The 21,387-nt window shown below is 35.8% G+C and overlaps 1 protein-coding gene across 2 annotated transcripts in view; it reads right to left on the bottom strand.

Moving 5' to 3' along the window:
• Nucleotides 1-528: 528 nt before the first annotated feature.
• Nucleotides 529-21,387, bottom strand: part of LOC128554179 (uncharacterized) — a 38,055-nt gene continuing 17,196 nt past the window's right edge. For both annotated transcript variants that reach the window (XM_053535427.1, XM_053535428.1), the window contains exon 6: nucleotides 529-20,107. In XM_053535427.1, the coding sequence (XP_053391402.1) occupies nucleotides 13,998-20,107 (6,110 nt within the window). In that variant the 3' untranslated portion in view covers nucleotides 529-13,997. The remainder of the gene's footprint in view (nucleotides 20,108-21,387) is intronic.

Genomic DNA, 21,387 nt, shown 5'->3' with positions numbered 1-21,387 from the left:
TAGTTCATTCATGTACTTCTACAAGTCATTTAGCACTATTCCATCGATTTAGATACAAACCCAGTTAACACCAAAACAGTATCACACGAACCGAATATTTCCATTTGCATCTTCGGCCTGTATTATTATGTCTCTCACTGCTGTCCGTTTGTCCGTCTGTCTGTCTGTCACAGTTTGTCTGCTCAACTCCTCTAACGCCACAAGCCGGATTAACACCAGATTTCGAAGAAAAGTGAATATTGATAATCTTAGTTGTGCAAATCGTCGGCATGATTCAGTGGGGTTATTGTCCTTGATTCGTCAAATGTTATGAAATTTTAGTTTTTTCTCTTATCATGTTGGGCTGATTTCCAGCTAACCGTACAGGAGTGATCAGTGCAAAGCCTAACTTTGCATATTAGTTCCATGCTCCGGTTCATTGATTGTCATAGACACAGTAAAATCGAGACTGACGTAGTTGTGTTTAGATGTTTGTTATATGTTCCCAAAGGATTTATTTATTTAACTACATATAAAAACAAACCATAACACATTAACAGATTTTAATCACAAACATTTTTCGATATAAAAGAACTTTCAATTTCTGAATTGAAAGAACATATAGAGTATATGATATTACTACTATACCTTTCACACAATTTTGAAACGTATTCAAATTATATGCAAATAATACTGTAACAGTAGTTTTATATGTAAAAACCATCTATTAGACATGATAGTAGCGATGATAATGCAATAGAACTGACTGTTTCTCATTAATATAATGTACATTCATCACCATGTTGGCATGCATTTTTATAATACCAATGATACTTCACAGATAGAATTAAACATATGTATACATAGAACTACAGCACATCAGCATATTACACAAGTAAGGAAGGCAGTAGAACAAACGAGAACTTATATAGTTCACCGCCCTGAGTAAAAATAATATATTAAATGAATGACATATAATTATTTCAGTCAATTAATACAGTATAAAAATAGTTTTAAGAACAAAAAATATATAAAATAACAACAGATTTTACAGATTAAAATGTTACATGAACAAAACGTCTATATAGTATAACTACAAAACCTAAAGAATAATTTGGCTGTCAAAAAGTACGTGTAGCAAATATACTTAATTACAATGTAAATTTTGTCAGAAGAATTCTGTTCAAAACAAACAAACCGCATTTTGGTAGCCAGTCTATACTGGTCTATTCAATTTGCTCCTCCTCTGAAGAGAATAGGTCTAAGACTTGTGATATGAAAACTTTTCATCATTAGCGCTCACGTTCATTTTTTTAAGCTTTTATAACAAAAAATACAAATGTTTACATTTCGATAAAATAAAACATAAAGAAATACGACAAAAATGTTTGAGTTAATTAGTTCTTAAGAAAATAGTTTCCTCTGATTTACTCTGCTGTTTTCTCGGAAAAGCCGAAGTTACTAGTATTCCGTTTATAAAAATGGCAAAAAACAACAACTAAACAAAACAAAAGATCCGGTTAAGAAAGGTCTATGATCGTGAAATTATCTTAAGGTTGATTATTGCGCATTGGATATTACCTCAAAGTTATAGATCATTTATTGACAATCTAATGAAATTGAGTTTCGAAGTAATGGAACGCAGCAATAACTTAATTCATTAGATCAGTAAATAGTTCATATAGAGTCTCTTCTAGTAGAGATTTTCAGCTTACTTCGACGCGTACTGCGGACCACGGACTGCGAACTTACTATAGGGGTTTTCTCAAACTGTATATAAGCTTTTTATGCATAACGGAACATTGGCATATTTAGCATCCGGTTCTAATGCCGTAATACTGTTTCCATTTAACGTATCCGATAAAAGACAGTTATAAGATTTATTAATATCCGTTGTATTGTATATATGAATTACCGCTATACATACATTTTGTCTTACAAGCATTCTTAACAGCGTGGGCGCATTTTTAAAAAAATATCCTTTTACCTTTTATACCCTTTTTTATTAATGTATCTATACAAAACTTTCGACTACCATATTTATAAACAAGACATCCGCAAACTTATTCTTTTTTATCTGAAGTGTACCAACTTATTTATACGCTTGTAGTCAATTTCGCGAGGTCTAATTCCCTTATTTCCTTTGTTGTATATTATTCATGTAATGACTTATAAATAAAATATGTTTAAACCAATTTCGCGAGGTTCTAGCCAGTAATCGCTAGCAGTGAAAACGGCTTTTAATTCAATGATCAAAGATTTGAAACAATGACCACCTGGTAAGGAGACAGACACTCTTCCCCTGTGCCGCAAGAGGTTCGCCTATTTTTAATCAGGTAATCAAAACAACATATGTTACAAGTTAGTTGAATATTTGCTGAAGCAATGATATTACTATTTTCTTCCCAGATAGTTGGTATCAAAGAATGTATATAGTGATTTTGGAAACATAGTTTCGTACTATTGCACCCGGGTCGCTGAAATGCTACTGTACGACGCACAATTTTGAATATGCACGATACGATGTGTGACAATTTAATGCACCGCGGTAAAAAATGTCTTACTTGGTATTATACATGTATATTCTGAACTATTTCAAACCCTACAAATTAATTTTTATACGGTACTGAATTCATTCAGTTTTCCCGGTCACGTTATCAGGATATAAAAGATGGCTACATTATAAATTTTTAAACCAATATATACCGCGAGTTTCCTGAGATTAAATCTTTGTCCAAGTTCTCCAAAGCCGAATATCTACACATACCATATGTATGCATGATGATCGGAATTTGACCTTGGACGCGTCCCATGCCTACTGTTCACAAAACAATTTTTGGTCTCCGCTGGGTTTTAGACTGACATTTTGACAGGCGTTTTAATGTACTTAAAGATTAAACTAGAAAATGCTTTTGTAAAAAAACTCATGTCTCCCCCAATGCAAAGTCCTGTAGGCACGAAGTCAACAGGGGTCAGGAGCGAAAGTCAAAGAGACACTGATGGTTGGCTGCAATAGGGATCATCTACTTGGCATGTCCAGTCATCCCGCTAAATTTCAACGCTAGTGGCCTAGTGGTTCTCAAGTCACTGTTCAGGCTCCTGTGACCTTGACCTGTGACCTCAAAATAAATAGGGGTCATCTACTCTGCATGTCCAATCATCCTATTAAGTTTCAACATTGTAGGTCAAGTGGTTCTCAAGTTATTTCCAAAAAATGATTTTACATGAACAGGCCACTGTCCAGACCTTTATTAGACTGACTCCAAAATCAATAGGGGTCATCTACTCTGCATGTTCAATCATCCTATGAAGTTTCAACATTCTGGGTCAAGTGGTTCTCAAGTTATTGATCGGAACTGGTTATCAATGTTCAGGCCCCTGTGACCTTGACCTTTAACGGAGTGACCCCAAAAACAATAAGGGTCATTTACTCTGCATGAACAATCATCCTATGAAGTTTCAACATTTTGGGTCGAGAGGTTCTCAAGTTATTGATTGGAAATGGTTTTCCATGTTCAGGCCCCTGTGGCCTTGACCTTTAACAGAGTGACCCTAAAATCGTTAGGGTTCATCTACTCTGCATGACCAATAATCCTACGAAGTTTCATCATTCTGGGTCAAGTGGTTCTCAAGTTACTGACCGGAAATGGTTTTCAATGTTCGGGCCCCTGTGACCTTGACCTTTCACAGAGTGACCCCAAAATCGTTAGGGGTCATCTACTCTTTATGATCAATCATCCTATTAAGTTTCAACATTCTGGGTCAAGTGGTTCTCAAGTTACTGACCGGAAATGGTTTTCAATGTTCAGGCCCCTGTGACCTTGACCTTTAATGGAGTGACTTCAAAATCGATAGGGGTCATCTACTTTGCATGTACAATCATCCTATGAAGTTTCAACATTCTGGGTCAAGTGGTTCTCTAGTTATTGATCAGAAATGGTTTTCAATGTTCAGGCCCCTGTGACCTTGACCTTTGACGGAGTGACCCCAAAAACAATAGGGGTCGTCTACTCTTTATGACCAATCATCCTATGAAGTTTCAACATTCTGGGTCAGGTGGTTCTCTAGTTATTGATTGGAAATGGTTTTCAATGTTCGGGCCCCTGTGACCTTGACCTTTGACGGAGTGACCCCAAAATCAATAGGGGTCATCTACTCTTCATGTCCAATCATCCTATGAAGTTTCAACATTCTGGGTCAAGTGGTTCTTTAGTTATTGATCGGAAATGGTTTTCAATGTTCAGGCCCCTGTGACCTTGACCTTTGACGGAGTGACCCCAAAATCAATAGGGGTCATTTACTCTTCATGACCAATCATCCTATGAAGTTTCAACATTCTGGGTCAAGTGGTTCTCTAGTTATTGATCGGAAATGGTTTTCAATGTTCAGGCCCCTGTGACCTTGACCTTTGATGGAGTGACCCCAAAAACAATAGGGGTCGTCTACTCCAGCAGCCCTACAACTCTATGAAGTTTGAAGGTTCTAGGTCAAATGGTTCTCCAGTTATTGCTCGGAAATGAAGTGTGACGTACGGACGGACGGACGGACGGAAGGACGGACGGACGGACAGGGCAAAAACAATATGTCTCCTGGGGGAGACATAATTCCGGTTGAGACTGATAATCCATACTGATTAGTCACTTTAAGACAGTAAATTTAAAACTTACCCTTTAACATGCAATTCTGATATCAGATTTAATCATTATGAAAATTCGAAGTGGCTATTTCCTTTTTTTTTATTTCCAGACATGCTGATATATAACTAATTCAGGATGATTTAGTTAAAATGTGGTAACCGTAATGTATCGGATCTCGTTTCGACGGGTTGAAAGATACATGTATGAGAACTTCCTGTATGTTTATACAAAGTGTTGAACTAAATCATTCAAGATATTTCAGTAAAACTTCTATTTTATCGAACATTAAATACAGTTATCAAAATTAATGAAAAACAATGACCTTTTTCGTACAGAAGTCTACGAGAACACGGTATTTATACTATGCAACAAAAATTAAACGGACTTTCTTTTCAGTCAGAATGTTTTATTATTTTTTTCACAATAATATTTTGTACTGCGTTTTTTTTTTTCTTATTTTTTGCTAGGAAAAGCTAGTCTAGGAATTGTATTGACGGACACATATTAAAACCAGGAATCGCCGTTATCTTCAAATCCATGTTTCAAGTTGTATTTTTAATGCATGAACATATTAAGGTAAAGTATTATCGTAGAACAGTGGGTTCGAAACTTCACATGTCATGTCGTTCGATTCGCGGGGAGGTTAAGTAACGCCAGAAATGTCTCTAAATATAAAAACAAAATGTTAAAGCATACGGATAATTGAAGAACCTGCTTAACGCAAGTAAAGTGCGACAGAGTATTTAGATGACATCTGAAAATTGCGACTACGTGTTTTAAATGTAGCCTGTTCACTATCCATATATTTTCAAACGTATGTATTGTATTATAACAGATAATTATATCACAATACACAACTTTGTACAATGAAGGCAAAAGTTACTACACGTATAGGTAAAAGAAACATATATACCCTAAGTATGTTTTCTTTTTTGCGAACCTTTAAATATTTTGAGAAAACCCCTACTGTAAGTACGCAGTCCGCGTCGAAGTAAGTTGAAAATCTCTAGTAGGACACGCTTTTTTCTCAGACAAATGCCATACATGTGAAACGATATATGTATACATACTTTACTGGGTTAACTAACTTTTCAAGGACATAGGGTAAGTATGTTGGAGATGGGGTAATAAAAACAATTAAAATTATCTGCCTGATACATAATAGCTGCTTTTAAAAGTCAAAGTTTTGTACATGTAACTGTCAAAAATGTTTCCACTCTGTATTGCAATTCGTTAAAAAATACCCAAAATTGATAATGTAATGATAACGCTTTTAAATTGACAAAACAATACGACACGTTCCTGAAATCAGTTCCCAGCTGGACAACAAATAGCTTTGTGGATCAGGCATGTAGCTTTCAATCTTGAGGTCGGGAGTTTGAGTCTCAAGTCTTACAATATCGCAGTCATAGCCATATTCATAGCAATTTACTTGGAACATTGCAACGTTCAGCACGAATTTTGACGGGCGTTACTATTCAGCAGATGTAACTACAATGCTACCGTGCCATAGACAGTCTTTACTGATCTTTTTAATTAGTAAATCATTTTTTTTTCTCCGAAAAAATTATTGCATAACGTTACGATAACTCCCGAATAAATTGGCGGAGATTAATGAGTACCTAAATATTTGCGAAAGATAAACAATACTGATACACACGCAGATAAACACAACAAAAAATACAGTCGATGTTAACAAATAAACTGTTACAAACGATTTTATTGTATATTAAAGTCTAATCAAAGTATACAAATCAATATTAAAACATCATAAATTTCTATATACATGTACCTTGTCACTCTTTGGTAGAGTTATAAGAGATGATTAAAGACACAATGTAATATTATCACAGTTTTCAATAATTACAACACATTTAAAACCTAATTAACTTTTGTTAAAAAGTATTAAAAGCTACTTTAAAGAAAGAGGAAAAACAGCTAATAAGCAGAATTAATTACCAAAAACTTCTTATAGAGTTTGAAAGTACTTTTTTCTTTCTTATTTGTTTTTTTCCTTTTTTGTAACCTATAATCTGAATATTTAGCATGTCATAGATATTACACAACATAGTGAGTCCAAATCTATATTGTTTAAAATTATTAAATATTATGGGGTTATTTAACAGTGTTAAGTACAAAACTGACTATTACTGGACGTGTACAAAGCAGTAACAACTAATATTTGGACGAGGCGAATGCAGAGTCCAAATATGGGTTATTACTACTGTGTACGAGTCCAACTGAATCCAGTATTGTACTCAACACTGTTAAATAACCTCTTTATTTCATACCATAATAATAATAAACAATGACAAATATTCACACATTTCTAGATAATGACTGGAATCATTTCCAAATACAACACACATTAGAAATTGATATTCTTCTCTCATAATATGTAAGTTTTAATATCATGCCTTTACTGCAGCGCCAAACATAAAAACAATTCTTCATCAATGATTTAACCGAAACCATAATCATCGGAAAAGAAATGTTCTAACTTAGGAACTGACTCGTCACACTTATATGTTTCGGTCAGAAATAAGAAAGTTATCCCAGTGTTTATTTTTAATTTTACTGGTATCTACAGATGAAATGCATTATACAAGGGAAGTATTCCCTATCAACTCCTTGCATTAAAGAAGATTTGTCCTGTCCAATATGAAAAAATATGGATAATTTATACTCTAGTCCAATACGGGAATATTATGACCTTTCTAGACTGTAGGTTTCGGACATAGTTATGCATGCTTAAAATACCGCGAATACATTTAAATTACACAGTACAATATGTACTAATTTCTATTGTATCGTCACGTGACAGAAATTTAAGCAATCCAAAGCAAAGAGTTGAGTCACTTATTTGATTATTGAAAAGTATTTAAATAGTATATCTTAATTAACTACACTAAATACTACCATCCCCTTAATTTAAGCCAAACTAATTTTCACACTAGAATTAGTACTGCTTTACAAGCAACATTTATGTACTTTAAACACATTATGTATACATCTTGTTATAAATAAATTGATTCACATAAAATACATACATTTTTAGCCTACACGATATTCTACAAACGTATGCACATCGACCCGCAATATCGACAAATAGCCAAAAGTTAGATTTTATTCTTGGAACAGTAATGCAAATACAGAAAGATCGCGAAGGTCTCGGGCGAATGATAGATTCAAAATTGGACAGACTTCGACTCGAAATGAAAGAAACGATTGATGTGAAAGTCAGGGCCTTACGTGACGGGTTGTCAATGGATATTAACCAACAGAGCAATCGCTTAGACAACGTAGTGACAACAATTCAGTCAATGCAGTTTAGAGCAGGCAAGCTCGAATGCTCCGGGCGATAATCATAACGGTAATCAAGGGCATGATGTCGGTCATTCACGTGGTCCTATACATGGTAGGCGTCATAGTAATCCCTTAAACGATACAGACTTAACGATAACCGCAAGCGGGATACCAGCCAATGATGGAGAGGACCTTATTACCATTGCCAATAATTTAATTGCTGCATTTGGAGAAGACGTATCGCACAATGTACTGGTCACAGGGGCCTGTAGACTACCTACAAGATTTGAGAATAGACCACCATTGGTAAAAATCAGCTTCCAAAATGTTGAAGAAAAGATTCTAGTGCTCAGGAATGCACTGAATTTGAAAAATACTGTCGACTATAAAAATGTGTAACTTAAAAGTTGTAAGTCACATACTGAAAGGCTAATAGAACTAAATGCACGTGCAGTACTGAGAGAATTGCCACAAAGATGCTCATACAGAGTAAATGCAAATGGACGTATAATTCAGCGTGAGAGGCAACAAGAACACACTGCTGGGAACCAGCACAACAACATGGAATAGGAAACATCCGGTCCAAATGGGTATCTAAGAATAGCCCATTTGAACGTCTGTGGATGGACTAGGGACAACAGTGAACTTAGGTCGAAAATTATTCAATGCATTGATTCGGATATTCTTTCTCTTAGTGAAACACATTTAAGAGATCAGCAAAACTTGGGTGTTGAAGGTTACACTTGGTTTGGATTTAATCGAGTAGACATTCATAGAAATGCACCAAACGGAGCTGGCGGTGTCGGATTACTAGTTAAAAAGTGGCTTTCATCAGAGTATGAAATAAGCATATCAGACAAATCATACGATGGAATATTAATATTAAACTTTGTCGATAAGTCGAGTGAATATAACATTGTAGTCGCGTCATGTTATTTACCACCAGAAAATTCTACTCGACGCACAAGGATTCTTTGCGCATTTGTTATCCCAAATTTACTTAAACAGCGATAGTGACGCAATATTCGTGACTGGTGATTTTAATTCAGGAATTGATTCTTTGTCGGATTTTGTCAGTGAAATTGATTCTATACCAGAAAGACAAGTATTGGACAAATCTGTAAACCAACATGGCCACACATTTGTAGAATATTTTAGTGATGCAAAGTTCTGTGTGCTTAATGGAAGATTTAACGCTACAGACGACAATTTTACTTCCGTTTCACGTAAAGGTACTTCCGTAGTCGGTTACATATGCGTCCCCCACGATATATTTCAGCGTTGTACTACTTTCAAGGTACAGACTATACAGTCTATTATAATATCTGATAATGACCTAGACGGATTACTAGGGATAAGATCAAGGCCTGATTAGATCTTAAATTGACAAGGTACGCCCAAGAAAACCATTGTAGCGGCAACAGCGATCAAGAGATTAAATCACCTAGATACAATTTGAATAGAATACCGCAAGACTTCATGAGCAGTGAATTAAAGAGAATAGCTCTTACAAATATCTCAAGTATAGAAATAAATAGGGAAACACAGTTAGACATCGATACTATTAATGAAAAGCTGTGCGATTGTATTATCACAGAAATGAATAATTATATACCAAAATATAATTCTTCGACGAGAACAAGAAAGAAATACAAACACAGGAAACCCTACTGGGAGGAAAACCTGGCTAACCTGTGGAATGATATGAGAGCAAAAGAGAATTCATTTTTACGGTGCAAAGGCAATAGACACATAAAAACTACATTGCGTGAGCAATACATTACCACTAGAAACTTGTTTGATAAAACATTACACACGACGGAACGTCAGTACAGAACAGGAGTGGAAATGGAGATTGAGGATATGTCTTCTACTAATCCGCGAGACTTCTGGGACAAGATACGACGGCTGGGCCAACGGCAAAATAAATCAATACCTATACAGATCGTAAATGAACACGGACATACTGTATCAGACGAAACATTGGTTTTTTAGCGGTGGAAAAATGACTTTGAAAAGTTGTATAATCACGAGGAAAACAGTAACTTCGATGAGGAATTTTTCGATCGAAGCAAAACACATAAACAGTTACTGGAATTAAACTTGTTAGACCCTTTGTATACAGCGAATGTTCAGTTAAACTAAAATATTACGCTCAGTGAGATATCAACTATTGTTATGAGTGCAAAATCAAAATCTGCCTGAGGAATAGACGCGATACCTTGTGCTGTTCTGAAATTCCCAATAGTTATAAGTGCCCTTTAACAGTTATTTCAGTTGGTCTTCGATACTGGAATTATCCCTTCATTATCGTGCTGAAGCAAACTGTATAGTTCATTTCTTAATAAAAGAATTACAAAGTATTTGAACGACAATGAGCTTTTAGCCGATGAACATAATGGCTTCCGGTCAGACAGATCCTGTGAGGACCATGTTTTCACGCTTGACAGTATAATCAGGAACAATAACTCTGTATTTACAGCCTTATTGATCTACGTAAATGTTTCGATTTCATCGACAGAGATATGATGCTCTACAAACATCTCCTAAATGAAATTGATGGAAAAGTATACCAGTCTATTAAAACCAGCTACAGCAAATCTATATCTTGTATAAGGATAAATTGAAAACTTACTGAGTGGTTTTTGTTTGTTTGTTTTGGGTTTAACGCCGTTTTTCAACAGTATTTCAGTCCTCTAACGACGGGCAGTTAGCCTAACCAGTGTTCCTGGATTCTGTACCAGTACAAACCTGTTCTCCGCAAGTAACTGCCAACTTCCCCACATGAATCAGAGGTGGAGGACTAATGATAATCCCCGCCCGAGGATCGAACTCACGACCCCGCGATCTGTAGACCGACGCTGTACCTACTGAGCAAAGCGGGCGGGCTTACTGAGTGGTTCCAGTGTAAAACGGGCGTAAAACAGGGAGATAACTTGTCCCCGACAATATTCTCAATTTTCGTGAATGACCTTGTGAAAGAAAAAATGTTGGTAATACATCGGTATCCATGCTTCTATATGCAGACGATATCGTTCTTATTGCAAAATCAGAACAAGATCTACAACGGATGTTAACTAAAATGCATTCTTGGTGCAAAAGATGGCGTGTCCTTGTGAACACTGATAAATCAAAAGTTGTACATTTCAGAAAAGGCCGCTCCGCTAGATGTGATTTCGAATTTACTTTAGGGATTTACACCTTAGAAATAGTCGACAGGTATAAATACTTAGGTGTATTGATGCACGAAAAGCAAGATTTTAGATATAACTGTGAGCTGCTGTCAAAAAGTGCTGGTCGAGCTCTTGGGGGCATGATATCAAAAATCCATAATCTGAAACAGTGTGGTTTTAATACTTATCAGAAACTCTACTTCTCATGTGTAACATCAGTTTCAGACTACTGTTCCTCAGTTTCGAGATTTAAACAATACCAATCAGCCGACACTATTCATTATCGTGCAATGCGTTACTTTCTGGGTGTTCACAGTTTTACACCAACTTTAGCACTTATTGGTGAGACTGGGTGGCTACCAAGCAGGTACAGACAGTGGCTAATAATGATACAGTACTGGAATCGTTTAGTTAAACTTGACAATTCAAGCGTGTATTCATGGCGGATTATAGATCATTCAATACAAATACTTGGTGTTCTGAAATAAAAACGATATTATCCAATGTCAATTTAATGTCTCATTATAATAATCAGACAGCGGTAAATATAAATATAGCACGTGATAAAATGAACGAGTACTTTTCCTCCATTTGGGCACAAGATTGCGAAAACGTGTCGAAATTAAGAACATATATAACTTTTAAAACTGAATTTAGATGTGAAAATTATCTGTCATTAGACTTAAAAAGACACGAGAGATCCATGTGTGCTCAATTCAGGTGTGGAATTCTTCCACTAAGGAATTCTTCCACTAAGAGTAGAGACTGGCCGATATGTCGGAGAACCCGCAAATGAAAGACTATGTGTTATATGTAATAGTGGTGAAGTCGAAGATGAGAGACACTTCTTTTTAGTATGTCCGTTATATGATGCTACCAGGAGCGTTTTGTTTAGAGACATTATAACCAGTGTAGAATATATTAACCATGATGATAAGTTCAAATATTTGATAAACAACTACCCAAAGAAAAGCGCTAAGCTTGTTGTTAGAGCTTTCATGATAAGAAAAAGCGTGCTATATAAGTAGCATGATTTATACAAAAGGCTTATTCTGTAATATTAGTAGAACGCACTTGTTTTGAAACACTTCAGATAACAAAATTATGAAATGCATTTACATATTATTGTTATGTTCCCATGTTTATTACTTCTTATATATTAAGAAGATGATATAGCATGAAATCATGTTACTAGATCTAAATACTTATACATTTTTGTGTAAATCATATGACTTTGTAAAGACATACAGACAACAACATTTATACTATGCTTTCTTTGACTGACATCTCTACATTATTATATCAAATATATATATAAATGACGTACAATAGGTCACTAACAATTATTTGATCACTTTAAATTTGAAATGTCCATGTTCATTATTTGTTCTTTTAGTGTGTGTATCCGTGAAATATTGTTAAATAGTTCTTATAGGTGACATATAGGCCCGTTGGGCCGGGTGTTTACAATTTATATTGTTTTATATGTATATATCAATACTATACACATGTCACTATAATAAAAAATTATCTTATCTTATCTTACAATGTGGTCTAATGCTAATAAAAACAATTAAGTCTTTTTAACTATCAATATATAGTGTGAATACTATGTACTTGTTCACAATCTAGGATTAACAATTACAGATTTGTTTTCATTTAATTCTAAATATGTATACAATGATCGATCATCTCAAATGTTCAATCAGTTACTAGTACCAGTTTATATGCGCGAATTATAATTTTATGTCATATCTGCATTATTATTTTTACAATACAAAATCAACTACTGTAATCTAAAACAAAACAAATATACTGCAACATCTATATACTGCTAATTATGGAAGTAGCCTACTCCCTCAAATAATAGTGAAAATGCCATTTTCAACAATAGATGTAAGTAAATGAATATTTTCACCGAATGTCATACATTCACTTCAATCTATCCAATAATTGTCATTGGCAGTCTTTCAGTGAATGAAATGAACATTTCCTGTTTTCTATAACATCTCAGTAAAATAATATGATGGTCATTTGCGTAAACGGAACGGACTTTCTTTACACCCTTTACATTTCGAGTAATTCAGATCTGGAAAATAATACTATTTCTTAAGCTGATAATTATAAACTGGTATTTGTATTTTAACAATTTTTTGTACTCGGAATGTATGTATAAAGAGATCTGTTGTCCTCTTGAAATTGTACAGTTATTTATTCTAGTAAAATGTATAAAAGCTTATCAGGATATCTTACACTCATTCAGGTTATATAAATTTCCTTTCATTTATGTTTTAATATGTCTATACATTCCTGAATAAAAGCAAAAAGTAGGCAGTACGTTGGTGGCAAAGATTTGAAAGGTTTCAAGCCTAACATCTAAGTATAGATATTTGTACTATATATTTACGTTTACATTTGAATATTGCTATGACATTTAATATATAAACTATCCATATAAACAGTCAGTTGTATGCACTGATATCCCCAAACATACAATCATATGGAAAGACATGGCATTTGGTTATCACGGAATGTTTATGTTAGAACTTTTACAAACACACAGCTTTAACGTACTAATGGACGAAATGATTTCTTTACATAAATATGTGTATGTCAAATTTTCAATGCTGGCACAGTTGGAAACAAGTAGGCCGATAAAAGTAAAATGTAGATTTACTCAACATTTCAAACGTCACATTAAAACAAAATAGTAATGAATACAAGATATATGTGAACAAAATGTGTCTGCATTTTATACATTGCATGTCAAGTTTTTCAGTAAAAGATACTGGTTTTAGTTGTTCATTCTTTTCAATTAGTTTCTGCCTTTAGGAGAAAATTTAACATATCTTTAGTTGCATGTTTGAACCAATTTCAATAAAAAGGACATATTCCGCTTGAATTAACCTGTGCTTGCTTTATACACCTGTTCGCAATTTTCAAGCACCGAATACTCGAGTAGTCTGAGCCGAGACAAATCGACGGCGTGACCATCACATCCTTCCAGATTGCATTTAATATTGCATAATTTAAGGCGTTTTAGAGAAAAGGCTGTTGCCAAAAATGCATTAAGTTGACATCCTAGCTCATGTAAAATTACACTGTCACTGAGCGTAAACACTTCCAATACTTTTGAAGTGATATTTGTAACACATAAGTGTTTGCAAGACATTACGACAAGGCTCTGCATTACTACAAGTTTAGAAAAGCTTACTGTGTGACCCGTGCACTCATTATCAGACAAACATTTAACGCTGCATAGTTTGAGATGCTTTAAGAAAGCTGAGTCTGTCAGATTTGCTAACAGTTTTGAAAACGTTTGGTGCAAAATATCCAAGTCTTGAATAGTACACGATTCTAGGACTGTTGAATTTACCCCTGACACAGAAAAATGCTTACAAGCCACCAGTGCAAGATTCTTTAAATTTGTGTGTTTCGACAGGTCTAATGTATGACCTCCACACATATCTTCTGTACATCTGACATTGCTCAAAGTAAGCCGCTGTAAAGACACAGCTCCTGTGAGGAACGATACCAGTAACTGAAACTGTTTGTGCGTTAATTCGCAGTCACGGACTACACACGATTCTAACACGCTAAAATCAAAACCAGGAGCATGAAGATCCCAACAACCAACCAAAGTTAGACTGAGAAGTTGGGGAAGACTGGTAAGGTCAATACTATGACCACTACAGTCAGACTGGATACATTTTATATTGCGAAATTTTATTTGTCTTAAGTGTTTTGCTTGTCGTAATGATGAACATAACAATGAATATTGGTCGTGTTGCAAGACACAGTTTGTGAACGAGCACATCTCGAGTTTTGCCACATTTAATATCGGTATGCATTCACAAGCTACCATATCCACGCTCTGAAGAGACCTGCAATGTGCTAAATCCAAAGGCGCTTGATCTATTTTCGTCTGACTACTACATCGTGCACCGTTTAGCCGAAGCTGTCTTAAATGTATTGCTTCAGAAAGTGACGATAGATCCTTCAGAAAATGGTTTTGCTCACAGAAGCATATATCGGCTGAAACGCTTATAAGTCCAGAGCAGTTTATGCCCAAGAGAAACAACTGACCACAGCTTTGAAATGATAAGGTCTGGAGTTTTGTATGTTCAGTTAAATTGACTGTGTGACCTTCGCACCTATCTTGGCTACAACTGATATTCTCCAATTCTAGCTGTTTCAAACCTTTCGTTTGTGTTACAGTTGTTGTTAAAAGGGTACATTCTTCATGAGAAAGTGCGCATCCACGAACCGTAACAGATCCTAACATACTGCCATCGATGCTGGACGCACACATATGCTTACACCGAACAAACGAAATACTTTGAAGTTTGGCGTGCTTGGAGAGGTCAATGTCATGTCCGTCACATTCATTTTTGTCACACTGGACATTTGTAAGTTCTAGCTGTTCTAACAAAGTTGCTTCTTCTAAAGATGACAATAAAATTCTAAATTGCGCATGGGAAGTCAAATAGTTGCTGATCCGACATGACTGTATTGTACTGGAGCAGATATTTAAGACTGATAGCTGTTTACAATTCAATAAGTCTATGATGTGGAGTTCTTTCAGTTCTGACAAATCTGAAATATGTCCATCACATGTTGCCATCATACAATTGATGTTATTCAACTCAAGCCTTTTTAAAGACTTTGATTGCGTCAAAGATACTGCGAGACATTCATATGTTTCGTGCGGGAGTCGACAGTCGTCAAGTCTAAATGCTTCTAGGCGTAAAGGGCAATGGGATAAATAGAGATGCCTACAACGTATAATTTTGATAGATATCAATTGACCGGTTTCTGTTGTATCGATCATGTGGCCTTCACATAAATTCTCCCTACATTGGACATGACTGATCTTTAATCGCTTTATTGACACTGCGTGCTTAAATAATAATGACAACGTTAAACAATTCTGATGGCTGAGAGCTTGATTGCAAATCATCAAGTACCTTACACTTCTAAAACGAATATTTGAAAAAAATAGATCGTTGCATGCCATTAAAGTGATATTCTTTAAATGTTTTGACAAGTTCAGGGCTTTCACCTTAGTTTCACATCTGTCGAATCGAGTATTGCAAAGTTTAAGGTACCTTAAAGATACTGCCTGTTCAATAGACGACAATAAAGAATTACATTCCCCATGTGACATAGTATAGTTGTCGATCTGACAGAATGAGAGTGACTTCGAGCAGATATTTAAGATACGCAGATGAGCACAATTATGAATTTTGAGTGTCATTAAATGGGCTTTGTTTGAAAGATCGATAGAATGACCATGGCACTGATGATTTGAGCTACATCTTAAATCACTGAAACAGAAACTGGCTATTTGCAATGCAAATCGCAGTGATGATGTGAACGCTGTGTACTGCTCATGGGAAAAGGTACATCCACTTATATAACATTTAGTTAAAACTGAAGTGTTTATATTTGGCAAGCGTGGATTAGTACAGCGCATCATCACAAGCCTTCGAAGCTTCAACTGCTTCGATGGATCTGTTTGTTGTTCTTCACTGTTAGCTTTGTCAAATGCTGCATCATCAATTTCAAGTGTACTTGAAGAAATAACTTTGGACTTTGACGACAATAACTGTGTCCTAGGCTTGTCGGGAAAGATGCAATTTTTCACTACGTAAGATGATAGTTTCACTGAACACACGTGTGAAACAGATAAAGACTTGCATTTCGTTAAAGTAAATGCTTCAAGACCTGTGAACTTCGCTAGTTTGATAATATGACCATTACACATATTTTGCCCGCATCTAATATTGTGCATTTCTAGTTGCCGCAGACTTGCTGCTTCTTCTAGCTTCAGCAGTAAGGAGTCATAGAGATTATGAGAAAGATGACAATCCTTGATTGTGCACGACAAGAGACAAAAGTGGTCTACTAGTCCGGAACACACACGGTCAAAAAGTAAATAGGCAAGATTTTGTGTTTCCTTTCTAGACGAATATTCATTGTAAAACTCTTGGTTCTCATGGAGGTAGATAATTCTGTAATTGGATCTTTGGCTGGCACTTTCTGTGCCAAGTAAATTCTGTGGAGTTTTACAAGCATTCAGCTCCAGTTGACTTAAAGCAATTTTGCTATCACTACTTGATAAATACAGAAAATCTTCCACTGTACAATTTTTAAGTTTCCCAAAACAAACATTTGTGATAAATAAACGCTCACCATGATCAAGTAAAAGTGTGTCCAGTTGATCACAATGGGATAAAGCAACAGAATGACCCTCACATATCTGAGATTTGCACCGAATTCCACTCAGATCGAGTTGTCTCAAAACCGATGACTGAGAAAGTAAAGTTGAAAGTAATGCGTATTGTTCGTGTGCGAAAAGGCAATTCATTATCTTACATGACTTCAGATTACTTTGAGAGATGCTTGAAACACACAGATACTCACAGTTGCACATTGTAAGTGACTGTAGTTTCTTTGCATTTACCATACTGATAATATGACCTTCACAACATTTCTTATCACATCGTATGTGATTCAGAACAAGCCTTTCTAATCCTATAGATTTCTGCAGTGCTGATGAGAATAGTTCACACTGATTGTGTGACAATATACAATTTTCAATCACACATGACTGCAATGTAATAGAATACACATTGGAAATGCTCAAATATTTAGAGTCAGTAATTTTTAAGGCCTGTAATTCTTCATTTCCAGATAAATCTATGCTACGATGCTCGATTTCATTGCAACCAGCGTCCATACCTTTGATGTCAAGATATCTGAGATATCTAGTATCTGATAATGAACTTGACAAGGAACTTGAAAAGGAACGGGCAAAATTATCTTCATGAAACCCGATTGAATCAACTGTGAACGATTCGAGAGCATTAGAATTGATATCAGAGACACACATATGCAAACACTGGACGGAAACAGTCCCCAGTTCTTGGTTCTTTGATAGATCAAAACTATGACCATTGCACTCCTTCATCTGGCAAGTGACGCCTAGTAGATGTATGCTTCTTAAAGTGACAACATGCGACAGAAAAGATGCTAGAATATTGCAACATTCATGGGGCAGACATTTGTCATCTTCTTGGCTTATATATAATGACTGAATCTGTCTCATTTCAGATATACGCTCGATTTCACACCTCTGCAGTCCATATGCGAACATGTTCAGTGATAAAACTTTATTTGTAATGATTTTTTGCAATAGGCTAGTCTCAGTGAAGTCACATAGTTGTATATCACACAGCATCAGTGTCCTTAAATCTTGCAAACCATTCAGTTCTGCCTCAGCAGCACACTTCGAAATTAGTCGCTGAACCTGCAATACTTTGCGTGCTAAAACCATTCTATCACGGGGTGGCATCTTTCTATATTCAACTATTTGTTCATCATTCAAAACAGCTTCATATATGCGCTTAGACATCTGCGTAATTATATATGGCGAAAACCCACACACTAAAATTAGCATGTTTTCTAACTGCAGTATATCATCAACTGACCTCGTGCCTTTAAACAGCTTGTCTATGTTAGACGTCTGATTATTTTCAATTGATTGTTGGTTTTTCGGACAATGACTAGTGATACAAAGGGCAGCAAAACATTCGTGAAATGATTTGTGCGTAAAAGACAATTGTGTTTTTTCATAACTTGGGTCAAAACAATTTTCCTCACGCACAAGTCCTAATTTGAGAACTGTAGAAATGTCATCATTCGAAAGACCTTTCTTTTTCAAGTCCGATCGACTAAAGATTGCAGAAGAAAGGAGTGTTTGAAATGCTACCTCACTCAAAGGACAAATAATTGACTGACTGGATATACATCTGGGAAACCGATTAAAAAGCCTGGGCAACTGCCAGTTTTCATGTTGATCATCAGCATTTGCTCGGATGTTTATAGTCGGTTCCTCCTCGTTCTGCTTTCCATCATTCCATGCTAGCATAGTATTCACAATTCTGCTATAGACATCACTGGTAGAGTTACCTATTTTTTGTTCACAGCAGTACATCCAGAGAACTTGCTGCAGAAGCATTGGTGTTTTCTCTAGATTCTGTAATTTAGTTTCAGCAACCATATTTCGGAAAGTGTGGAGTAAATACTTCTTACCTAACTTTGCCATGTATTTTTCAACGAATATATTTAAATCCTCCAAACGTACACCTAACAAATGTATTTTCAGATCCGATTCTGAAGACTTCATGTTCAAGATACCTTTGGCTGAAGGCCGTGAAAGAAGAATAACAGTTGCGTCTTTTACCTTACTTAGGTTCGGGATTCCTTGTGTAGCATGCAGCAACACAGGTTTATTAAATTCTGCCGGACTCCATTCATCAAGGCCATCGGCAATGATGAGGCATTTTTCTGATTCTATTTGAAGTATTTTGTCAATAAGTTGTTTTGAAGCAATATCTTCTGAAACAGATGCAATCATGTCGAGAATATCATTACTGAAACCTGACATGCAATGCAGAGGTATAAAGAATAAGAACTGAAATTTCTTCATCTGTTTTTTATCCTCCAAATCTAAGTAATTATCGGAATCCATGACATCAGAATCATAACTATCGTAGTAACTATCAGAGTAACCAAAATATTCATAAGGAATATCAATAATAAACTTCCTGTCATAAGCACTGCAGTCGTAAGAGCTGATGGATGTCTGAGTGACAGTTTTCTTTGTTTCGCCATTTAAACATTTGCACCAGTTTTGAATCATCATTTTGCAAAAGGAACTCTTACCTGACCCAGCTTCGCCTAATATATAAATTCTTCTATTCTTGTGACCGTCTGTCTCAAATATATCTTCATATTGGTCAATGTGCGACCCGTACATAGTCTCTGGCCATTTCATTCTTGACGTTTTCTTAATAGTTTTGCTATATGTCGTATTCCGTTCTAACCTCATGTCTGGACGGGTGTACACCTCATTGATATCTATATCGTTCTCTTGGCTTTTCAGAGGACAAATCGAGGTTTTAACGTAATAATTCTGATAGCGTTCCACAAGTCGCTCTTGTAAATCTAAAAAACATAGTGTTAGAAAATCAACCAAATAATTATTTTTCAGATTACAGAACTAACGTAACGATTCTACGCATTTCTTTGGGATGGAAAACGAGAAAAAATATATCGATAAACAGTTATAAAAGATTATCAAGATGATGAAATAAAAACTGTTCGTGTCTGTGACTTTTGTAACATGCATGTAGAAACATTCCAGCGCTTATTCTGGATTCTACATATATTTATTCATTTTTGGTCAAAATTACGAAACTTTTTTTCACAACATAATTTGACAGTCGAGCTAAACTTCCGAAGTATTAGTTTTGGCCTTTCAAACATCACTCAAGCTCAAAAACGATGTTTGACTAATATAAAGTCTTCATTTTTAACATGAGTTGTCGGAGGACAGCAACGCTCGACTATTCAACAGTCTTGTCAATCGAATAACTATGAAAGTTGAAAAAAGGGCATAATTTTGTAAAAAATGCAAACAGGGTTATGGAACCTGTACAGTGCATATCAGTGACAGTGGACAAGCATGTGAAGTATTAATTCATTCCCGTTAGTGGGTAGTGAGATACCAGCTTACATAAAAAAACTAACCAAAAACTGCTAGGTCGAGAAAAGGGGCATAATTTTGTAAATTTGCAAAGTAGAGGTATGAAACCTGGACACTGCATGTCAGACCATGACAGTGAAGATGTGTGTAAAGTTTCAATCCATTCCCATTGTTGGGCATTGGGATACCAGCTTGCGTACAAAAGATAATAGGTAAGGGTAGATTTCTCGGAAGCACAGAGCACCAGCCTCAGGGCCGCGTATTTGCAAAGTAGGACCACAACAAAAAGAAGCTGTAACGGACAAATAGTACAGACGGGTCGCTTCAAAAATCCAACAAGTACATTTTAATTTTATGCAAAATATAGATAGAGGGAGGAGGGGTAAGGGGTAGGAAGGGGAGTGGGGAGGGGGGTGAAGGGAAGAGTAGAACAAGGATGAATATACAAAAGGGAATGTTAGCTTCCTTAATCACAGTTACACTACAACGTAAACAACAGAAGCGGAGACACTCGTGTACAAAAGACAGGCACATCCACACACAGCTAACTTACATAGATAAACAGACAAGTAAGATATAACAACACTGTAGGGCACCGCCCAAGTCACACAGACGCACAAGCACACATACGAACACATATAAGCAGGAAAAAACAACAATCGGGCACCGCCTTAGGATTCCGGCAGCCAAAAGTAAGGTGGGCACGATAACTTTCCTTTACCAAAAACTGAGCCCGTCC

This window comes from Mercenaria mercenaria, unplaced genomic scaffold, assembly GCF_021730395.1.
Source record: "Mercenaria mercenaria strain notata unplaced genomic scaffold, MADL_Memer_1 contig_4800, whole genome shotgun sequence".
Lineage (NCBI taxonomy): Eukaryota > Metazoa > Mollusca > Bivalvia > Venerida > Veneridae > Mercenaria > Mercenaria mercenaria.
Note: the sequence above shows the minus strand (reverse complement) of the source record. Positions and strands in the feature narration are given on the sequence as shown.